This window comes from Prosopis cineraria, unplaced genomic scaffold, assembly GCF_029017545.1.
Source record: "Prosopis cineraria cultivar Desert tree isolate PC_DT_omini unplaced genomic scaffold, ASM2901754v1 PC9, whole genome shotgun sequence".
Classification (NCBI taxonomy): domain Eukaryota; kingdom Viridiplantae; phylum Streptophyta; class Magnoliopsida; order Fabales; family Fabaceae; genus Prosopis; species Prosopis cineraria.
Window position 1 is genome coordinate 21,054,150 of NW_026555340.1, and position 10,657 is coordinate 21,064,806.

The window sequence follows — 10,657 nt, forward strand, 5'->3', positions numbered from 1 at the left end:
CCATGGCACCACATTCTGATTCTGATACACTCGTAATCACCTATCACTCACTTAACCTAACACATTTCTCTATATATCTAAGAAAGACAAGTTTTTGATTGGGTTCATATTCCCAAAATTGAAACTTTTTTGTTGCTTTGTTTTGTTTTGCTTCAGATTCAATCACATGTGTGTATGTGTGTGTGGGTATAGTTGTCATATTCATGCATACATACCCCTGCCTGAATATGATTTAGCCCTCTCACAAAATAGTAGTAGCTTCTCTTCCAAACATTCCTTGCCTAACAAAAGATGAAACAAATAATTAAATAATGTGTAGAGAGAGAGAGAGAGAGAGAGTACAAGGACATGTCTGATATAGGTGTATATACACATATTCGCTTTAGCTTTTGTTCATTCTTTAACTGCTTTTAGTCTTTTGCTTTGATTAGAAGACCAAAATGGGAAGAAGAAGAAAACATTACACAGCTATATAGGATACTGCCAGATCTCCCTCTCTCTCATCTTCCCCGCCCCCCCCCTACTCTCTCTCTCACTTTGCTGACTAGGGGCAGCCTTTGTTCGTGCTGACCAAGTCGTTTTGCGTTGAAGCGTTAAAGCGAAACGACCTGCCCGTTGCCCCTTCATGTTGGGTTTGTCTTTATTAGCTGAGGTTAAGATTACAGATACATTAGGAGGGGAAAAAAAAAAAAAAAGCGCGCTCCCCCCCCCCCCACACAGTCTCTCTCTCTCTCTCTCTCTCTCTCGCATTCGCTGGGCTGCGCTTTATTCCGTTCAAATTCGATACTTTGCTGTTTGTTACAGAGAACGAGGAGGCCCTTTTGTTTCCGAAGACAGAGAAAGAGAAGTTGGACCTCTCTCTCTTTCTCTCTCTCTCTTATATGTCTATGTCTCCCACATTGTCTTGTTCAATTTCAGAATCTCATCTCACTTCCACGCATCAAAGTGTTCTCTCTCTCTTTCGCGGCCTTGCGCTTTTTCTCATCATATTTACTGGGGTGTTAGCTTCTTTGCTTCCTAGTTCCTGCATTTTGCAGTTTGGCAGCCATACTTAGCACCAGAAAGAGCAAAGAAAGAAAACCCATTTGCCATTTGGTGTTTATCTATTTGGGTTGTGAGCTGAGTCGTTTCTCAAGTGATTTCTCAGGTTGGTTGGAGCTCTAAGAATTTAAGAATTAGAGCATCAAATGTGGGTATTCTTGTTTCAAAGTTCCAAAGGGAGAGAAGCAGGAGACTGGAGAAAGGGCTTTTGTTCTTTGAATTTCTGAAGAATTTTGGGTAATTGATTCTCTCTCAGTGACACACCCAGAAACCCAGAAGTAGCGGAGAACCATACTTTGCATTGGAGCTGAAGAGCTGTATGAAGTAGAAATTTTAACAATGAGAGATGGGAATTCCAAGAAAAGCAAGGTTCTTCTTTGTTTATAAAGCGAATTGTTTTATATCTTTCAGGTTTATTAAGAGTTTACTGACTGTTTGTTGATTTGCCAATTTGATGATTGAAGCTCTCTTGGTCCAAGAAAATGGTCAGGAAGTTCTTCAATATCAAAAGCAAACCTGAAGAATTTCAAGCCGATGGTCGTGTTTATGGAGGTGGGTTTCTGGGTTTTCTTCAGAATTCAACTTTTTTTTCATGGTTGATTGACGATTTTCTAACAGAATAGGGTTAATTAAGCTGAACAATAATCTCAGACTTCAATCCCACAATGCAAAAGCCTTGTATATTCTCAGGTTTCTGCTGGTTTCGGAGAACCCGAGGAAAGTCGACAAATAAAATCACTTAGAAAGGAGAACAAAGCATAGTATAATTCATCAAGTTTTGGCTGATTCTGTCTTTTTTGTTATCTAATTTTTAAAAGATTTAGTTTGGCCAATTGTAAATCAGCTTCAAACTGTTGTAATATGCCTGTCATCTATGAGTGCTCTGAATTTTTATATTTTTCCAATTTTTTTTTTAAAACTCTTTTCGTTTCTTGGTATCCAAACAAAGATGGAGCTTATTCTTCCTTCTCGTAACGTTTGACAGTCAATTTCGTTCTCTGGCTGCTTCATGGATACATATTTTGATTTTGTTCTTTGAATTTGATGATGTATTGACCCTGCTTGCTTTCTCCAGGAAGTGACGTAGATTACAGAAGCAGAAGTAGCTTCTCTGAGAGAGAGCCATGCACAATCAAGAAAAGCAAAACAGGTACAGATTTCCTCTATAGGCTAAAGAATTTCCAGTTATTAGTTAAAATCCTTTTAACCTTGTTCTGATCAACAGAGAAGTTTAGCCGGGGAACCGAGCAGGTCAGGCGAAGAATGAATCTTGACCATCCGCGAATCATAGATGTGCAGAACTATAGGTACATATATATCTATGCTTTGATCCATTTCTTTTTAATTGAAAATCCTTTTGGTTGCACTCAGTCTCTTATGGTTGATTTTTTATATATTTTTTTTTTCCTGAGTAGCATGTTTGTTGCAACATGGAATGTGGCTGGAAGATCTCCACCAAGTAATATGTGTTTAGATGATTGGCTCCATGCCTCGCCACCTGCGGATATTTATGTTCTTGGGTAGGAATCTGGTACTCGTCAACATCTTTTAAAATCAAGATCTGTATTAATGACTTCATACTGAGAGACTTCTACCTTTCTCTTCAGATTTCAAGAGATTGTTCCGTTGAATGCTGGTAACATTCTGGGTTCAGAGGACAATGGCCCGGCGAAAAAATGGATGGCTCTAATTCGAAAGACTCTGAACAATCTTCCGGGTGCTAGTGGAGGTAGCGCATGCTATACGCCATCTCCCATTCCTAAGCCTGTTGTAGAGTTGAATGCAGACTTTGAGGAATCAGCTAGGCAGAAGAATTCATCTTTCTTCCATCGCCGGTCTTTTCAAACAACTTCGAGTAGCTGGGGTATGGACAATGATCCTATGATTGCGCATCCACGATTAGATCGAAGATACAGTGTCTGTGATCGTGTGATTTTTGGTCACAGGCCTAGCGACTTTGATCCCAGTTTTAGATGGGGTTATAGACCTAGTGACTATTCCCGGGCAAGTGACTATTCCAGACCAAGTGACTATTCAAGATGGGGTTCATCGGATGATGATAATGGTCTTGGGGATTCGCCAAGTACAGTTCTGTTTTCGCCGATGTCCTATGGTGGACCTACGCCCAATGAAGATGGGTTTGGAATGCCAGTAGGTTCTAGGTACTGTCTTGTTGCAAGCAAGCAAATGGTAGGGATATTTCTTACCATATGGGTGAGAAGTGAGTTAAAAGATCATGTAAAAAACATGAAAGTATCATGTGTTGGAAGAGGATTGATGGGATATTTCGGAAATAAGGTAATTTAATAGTCAATTGTTGATAGCCCTAACTTTTTCTGGTTTCTTATAGTTGTTCATTGTGAAAATGTGTGTTACTTGAGATTGAATATAAGAGGAGTTCTTGTTCCTATATTTACAGGGATCCATCTCAATTAGCATGTCTCTGCATGAAACAAGCTTTTGCTTTATTTGTACTCATTTAACCTCAGGACAGAAAGAGGGTGACGAGTTGAGAAGAAATTCTGATGTGATGGAGATTCTTAAGAAAACAAGGTTTCCTCGTGTTCATGGCGACACTGAGAAGTCTCCAGAGACAATCCTTGAGCACGAGTTTGTAACTTACTCATATATTACACTTTCAGTCTCCCCCAAATTCTCAAGCCCCTTAACAGCATTCTAATTCTGAATAATTTATGTGCAGTCGAGTTATATGGCTTGGAGATCTAAATTACCGGATTGCCCTCTCCTACCGTTCTGCTAAAGCACTTGTTGAGATGCAAAACTGGAGAGCATTGCTGGAGAATGACCAGGTATGTCTATATATTCTTGCTAATGGTTGAACTATTGCATTGAACAAGTAAAATTAATCTTGATATGAATTGACATTGCTTGCAGTTGAGAATAGAGCAGAGAAGAGGTCGTGTATTTGTGGGGTGGAATGAAGGGAAGATATATTTCCCTCCAACATATAAGTATTCAACTAATTCAGACCGATATGCTGGCGATGATATGCACCCGAAGGAGAAGAGGCGAACACCTGCTTGGTAAGATAAACATCCAAACAAAAAGTAATAGGAATTTAGCAGAGACACATAACAAATGCAGAAATAAGGCAAGTTATATGATGATGAAGTAAAATACAATTAGATGGTAAAACATGAAGCATGAGGTTTGTTCTTGATTGGGGTATATGAGTTTTTTAAATTTTTACATCTCATGCCAATTAAACTATTTTTCTTTGTATAGGTGTGATCGCATCTTGTGGTATGGAGAAGGTCTCCACCAGTCATCTTATGTTCGCGGGGAATCCAAGTTTTCTGATCATAGACCTGTTTATGGCATCTTTTGGGTTGAAGTCGAGTCGAGTCATGGAAAATTGAAGAAAAGTATGAGTTGCTCTCGTTCTCGAATTGAGGCCGAAGAACTTCTGCCATATTCCCACGGATATACTGAACTAAACTTCTTCTAAATAAAAGGAGGAGCTTGTTTGACATGAGATATGTTCATTTGTATTCAAGTAAGCTCTCTCTCTTCCTCTCCCTCATCCATGGAGACAATCTCAAACTTCCAATGCACAGTTTTCTTTTAAAAACTTAGGTACCTCAGGAGAGAGTGTAAATGATTTGGATATTTTCTATTGCTTTGAAGCTCATGCGCACAGAAACTATTCAAAACATGTGAGAACTTTTTTATCTTTAGGTCTGAAAATGATTTTAAGGGGTCACTCTCCTACATAGGCATGACTTTTTTCTGGTTTACTTGATGGCTTAGACCAAAAGTACAAGATTCTGGAGCTCTTTAAAAGAATCATATGGCTCAGCATAATAATATAGTGGATTCTGCAACCCAAACATTAGAGCCTAAGGAATATACTATTATAATAGTCCAGCAGTTTAGTCATGCTTTTAAGGATATCTCATAATCAAACTTGATTTTATGGATTTCTTTAGTTAGGCCTATCAATGTATTCTGCAGAACATGTTCTGCTTAGCAGAATCTCAAGTCTGTTTTCTCAATCATCTCCTGCTTTGAAGTCCTTTTTGTTCTTTTCTTTATTGTTCTCACTTCTTTCTTTTTTTGCATTTCCAATTAATTAAAATCAGAAAATTTACATGCACCTGTTACTTACTGTTCAGAATTTGGTCCCCCATTGTGGAGGAATTTCATCCATGGAAGAGAGGAGAGTGACAACGACAACCCATTTCCCTCAAACCGAAAAAGGTGAGTTCTTTCATCTCTTGGGTCAATTTTTTTTTTTTTTTGCTTTTTCCTTGGCTTTGGCTTTTTTGGGTCTCTCAGCTTCTTTGTCTAATTTCTCACCTTTACTTTATATCTTTTTCAGGCTCTAATCTCTAGTTTTGCTCTCTACAGTGTCATGCCTTGCGTTGCCTAACCCACACAGTACCTTCTTTTATCATCATCCTGGTAGCTACTACTCACTCACACCAGATTCAGTACAATGCATAATCATTAGGTGCTGCATTTTGACTATCATTCTCAATGCTTAACCAAATGGACCCTTCAATTATTGGTAATTAACAAGTCCCTCTGACTTGCTTTGTTGTTCTTTCTGGTGATTGATTCTTCTTGATCTGCAATTCTGCATGCTGATAATAATTGTTATTTCTTTTTCCGGTGGTTGTGTTGCAGGAAGTGGAAGATTATTTTTTTTTTATTCAAGATTCTTTGATTTTTTTTGAAGAGATTTATGATGATGAAGGGTGAAATGAAAGATGGTTGAGAGAATAATCATCTGGGCACTACTGACTTTTTTTTTTGGTTTCAAATGCAAAGAGAGAAAACAAGGAAAAAAAATGAAAAAGAAAGAGTTTTGATGTATACTGACTGTAAAAGTGATGCCAAAAAAGGATTGTACGAAGCGGAAGAAGAAGAGAGAAAAACAGAGAAAATAAAAAAGAAATTGATTTTGATGATTGGATTTCAAGGCCTTCTTTTTTTCTTTCTTCTGCTCTGTTCTCTGTCACTGTCTCCATTATTAAATAAAGGTGGTGGCTTTACCAAATAGAATAGTCTGCATGCATGTCCTTTTTCTTTTTTCCTTTCCTTTTAACTAAAATAAAATTATTTTATTTTATTCTTGGAGGGTAATTAAAACCAAAAAGTTTAAGCACAGAGTTTGCAGGCTTGGCAGGTTACTTGAGAGGGTGCTGTTTACATGCATGCCTGTGCTGTGTCTATTGCTGTTTCACTTTTGACTAATTGGTGTTTTCTTTAATTTCTTTTCAATTTCTTAAACTTAGAATCACGAGACATTCTAACACAAATTCTAATAAATAATTACTCTATATCATTATTATGTATAAAATTTATTATTGTTTTTTCAAGGACTAAGAATACCAACCAAATTATCAGCTGCTTATAACATATCATGTAGCTTTGTGTAGTGAATAGTTATAGTAACACCGAATAATTTTTTTTTTGAAGTTACTCATTGGTCTCAATTTATAAAATATTTTTAGAGATAATTTGATATATCAAAATATAAAATGTTTTGACAAAAATAAAGTTTTATTAATAATAATTATTTTAATACTATCTCTATTTTTTTTCATTTTTTTAATTAGTTTCTTTTCCTATCTCTCTTATTAATGAATAATGGAGAGTATTTTTGAAAGTTTATAAAAAAATAAAATTGTAAATTGTATTTGAATTATTTCATTGGTATGTAATTATGTGAAAAAAAAATTTATAAATTAAAACGGAGGCATAGCACATTAGACCATAATTAGTTGAATACATGAGTGTAGAATAATTTTATGGATAATCTTTTTATTTGAAAGATTTTGAATTTAAAACAATAGTTAAAGGGATCAAATATAAATGTAGTTGCTTAAATGAATCATGTAGTCATGAATGCTATAAAAATTTAAAAAAAAATTAATGGGTTGCTTATGAAATCTGAATTAATTAATTAATTATTTGGAGACCACATATTAGGCGTTAATCGTTGCTTTATTATCCCAACGGCATAAACTACTATTAAATGTGAGTATGTGACTGATGTGATTCAAAGAAAAGAAACGCTGCAAGTTAATTAGGACAATTACTTGTGAGAAGATGATACTTCAATATTTTTAAGACCTTTAATTACATTTAAAAGTTATGAATTCCAAAAATTCTTAAGGAAAAAAAAGAAATATTTAGTATATGATGAATTTATTGAGCAGACAAAAAAAAATGCCCCTCCCTACAAATATATGATAATGAGTAGCATATCTTATTTTCATCTAGCTTGCTCTTTTTTTTTTTAAATTGGTTTGTTTAACTGTATGGAATAAAAAAATGGAAACAATATTGTTTTTGACTTTTGTATTCTACTTCATTTTAAGAATAAGCTTCTCATCAATATTTCATAGTGTGTTTGGATTAATGACTATTTGATTTAAATCAAATTTCTCATTTGAATATATAAAAATTTAAGTATTTGGATTTGAATCCATTTTTTATTATTTTTTTATAATTTTAAATTTGCTATATACTCTAGTCATTTGAAATTTCTATCATTTCAAGCCTTTTGTTATCTTTGTATTTCTACTAGTAATGCTTCTGTAACTCTCACATATTTTTTTATCTCTTATTCTAATCACTCATCGATTAAAAAATAGAGGTAAGTTTATCACTTCTAATTTTTTATTTTTGTTTTGAATTTCAACTCATTTAAATCTCTTTTTCATTTGAAATCTTTTAAACAAGCCAGATAAAGAATTTTAAATACATGCATTTTAAATGTGAGATTTGGTATGTAAGATTTTAAATTTAAAATTCAAATTTAAATCCATCAATCCAAATATAACCTAAAAGAAATTAGAGAAAATAGATTATGATGATCATGTGTTATCACAAACATATAGATACTAACTTTTATAATGTGAGTCCTGCTTGTTGTATACAGCTCTTGGTTGCATTTATTTGTTGTTAGCTGTTATGCCTGGTAGTTAGTTTTTTCCCCTCAACACATGACTTCTTGTGTATGCCATAGCCATTGCATTAAAAAGAAAAACAACAAAAAATAAAAAGAATAACTGTTTTGTGTTACTGATATTTGGCTCTGCAATTTCTTCATTCATTCCTCCATGTTGACTCTCAAACAAGTGGATGATTCTGGTTTGTTTGGGACCATTCAATATTATATCTTCCTGGGTTGGGCTAGGACAAATTTATCTTTTTGGTTCCCTCTTCTTTGTTTGGGACCATTGCTTTTTCTTTTGAAGTAATTATAATTGAGTCCCAAACAAATTAAATTAATGACGATTAGGTGTTTAATAATTTTTTTAAAGAATGAGTTGTAATTATCAATTTACACATATACAAATATAAAATTCAATTACAATTTAAAAGCCATATTTGAATATTATATATTTTATCTACAATTGAAACTATTGAATTATCAATGGTTCTTACTTTTTTATATAATTATTGGATTGAATCAAATTTAAATATTATTGGGTCTAATTGAAAATAATTCTTTTAGAAGTGTTTTATCACTTTATGTTACGGGTTCGTTTGGATTTCAGTTGGATATAATAGATTATGAAAATAATTGATTAAGTGGTAGATTTTAATCATAATTGATTATGTTAAAACGCAATCTGTTTGGATACTCATGCTAATAATTTTTTAAAGATTCAAATTTTATTAAGAAAAAAAAGAAGAGAAAAAAGTTTTGTTTTAGTTTTATTAAATTTTCTGCCTTTTTTGTGATTTTTTTCTTGGACTTTTTATGTAATTTACTTATATAACTTTGTAACAAAAACACGCAGAAGTGGAGAAGTTGAGATTTGGAGTGTTGGGAAAAAATCAATTTTTTGGGAAAAAATCAATTTTAGAAAAAAGTGGGTGTTTGGGTAAATTATGGCTTAATCGATTTTTTTGCCCTTAAAATCGATTAAGTCCTCAATCCAAACAGGTATTCATAGAAAGTCAAATTTGAAACTTGGTGCTTAAGTGACATGACAAGTGTCTATTAGATTATCAATGGTTCTTCTTCTTCTTCTTCTTTTTTTTGACACAAAATCAATGGTTCTTAAAAGATGTATAATGAAAGATAACTGCAAGATGACTGCTTTAAGGTGGGCTATATTAATTTTGGACCAACTATTTGGACTACAAATTTATAAGTGATATTGGACCTAACAAACCTTGTTTATCCATCAAAATTTATTTAAGTATAACTATGCTTCTTTATATAGAACAAAAAAAAAATTGAAGGCTTGTTTGACTGTTAAATAGGATGAAAATAAAATGAATTAAAAAAATTAAAATAAAATTAAACTAAATTATCCTTTTTTTACAATAACCATGATAAAACCTAATACTACACATTACAAATGTGAGAATCATCATAATCATCACAAATCTCATGAATTATGATTCTCAATTTTATAAATTAAATTATTCTTTTCTTTATGAACAATGAACATAGTTGATTTATCTCTTATCTACATTTTAATTGGTTTATTTTTATTTTTATTTTTTTAATGCATTCCATTCTTATATTTTTTAACAACTAAACAACCTTTAAATATAAATATGCATGCATGCTTCTGCCACTTGAAAATAATAAAAAAGACAAATAAAAGAACTATACACAATATCTGGTCCTTGTTCCTCATCATTAGAGCTGTGCAAACAGGTTATGAGCTAGTTCGCGAGCTAGGCTGCTCAGGTTACTGCATTAGTGAGTTGGATTGGGCTAACCCGTCAAGATAAACAAGTTAGAAAAACTCAATCCAATCTATATATTAACATGCTAGTGAGCCTGCGGGCCAACCTACAAAATATGATTTTATTTTTTAAAATTATAATCAATATATCATATACATAGATAATGATTTTTCTCATTTTATTTTTTAAAATAAAATTTGAATATAAATCTAAATTATTTTTATCAACGAATTTATATTTGTAATTTCAATCGATAAATCTTATGAGATTAACAAATAATATATATTCAAAATATTTTTATAAAAACTAAGAAATAATTAATTTACAAACTATAATAAAAATTTCATTTGCAAATTATAAGAAAGATTTACATTATCTTTTAAATGTAAAGAACATAATTGAGACTCAAATTATAAATTTGAGAAATATAATTATTATTGTAAATTTATAAGAAGATATATTATGGTTGAAAAAAATAATTTTTTTTTTAAAAATAAGCTAACCTACGGGACAACTTGTTTTAACCTATCATTTTTGCGGGTTAAATTAGTCCAACCTATTTTAAAAAATGAGCTAATTTTTTTAACTCAACTCATTAAAATTTACAAGTTGAACGAGCTAGTTCGTAAACTCAACTCGTTTTCTCGACTCTACTCATCATTATCAACCTTCCCGCTTATACTTTAACCCTCTGATAAGATCCAAAGCTTCTCTACCTCGTCTATAGTTATATTCACAGCCTTCAACTTCAATTACATTGCATGCACACTCACACGTGTACTCTTCACCTCTACAACTGCTCAAAACTTCGATGATTGAAAACATAAGTTAAATGTAAAAATAACAATATTATAATTGTTAAAGTATTAATATTTTAATAATATATTGCCAGTTACGGTGATTCGATAATCACAAGGTGCCAAATCAAGGT

The 10,657-nt window shown here is 32.6% G+C and overlaps 1 protein-coding gene across 3 annotated transcripts; it reads left to right on the forward strand.

Moving 5' to 3' along the window:
• The first annotated feature begins 717 nt into the window (after positions 1-717).
• On the forward strand, positions 718-5,980 carry LOC129320614 (type IV inositol polyphosphate 5-phosphatase 7-like). Of its 3 annotated transcripts, none has more exons than XM_054966141.1 (13): positions 718-1,410; positions 1,506-1,593; positions 2,117-2,191; positions 2,267-2,348; positions 2,457-2,561; positions 2,649-3,339; positions 3,461-3,651; positions 3,743-3,851; positions 3,937-4,085; positions 4,288-4,558; positions 5,178-5,262; positions 5,384-5,572; positions 5,692-5,980. In XM_054966141.1, exons 1-10 carry the CDS (start codon positions 1,381-1,383, stop codon positions 4,508-4,510), a joined length of 1,743 nt encoding a protein of 580 aa, XP_054822116.1. In that variant the 5' UTR covers positions 718-1,380; the 3' UTR covers positions 4,511-4,558; positions 5,178-5,262; positions 5,384-5,572; positions 5,692-5,980. The 3 variants fall into 3 exon arrangements, with proteins under 3 accessions (XP_054822116.1, XP_054822118.1, XP_054822117.1); XM_054966143.1 differs by having other exon boundaries at positions 5,384-5,515; XM_054966142.1 differs by having other exon boundaries at positions 5,413-5,572.
• The last annotated feature ends 4,677 nt before the right edge of the window (positions 5,981-10,657 follow it).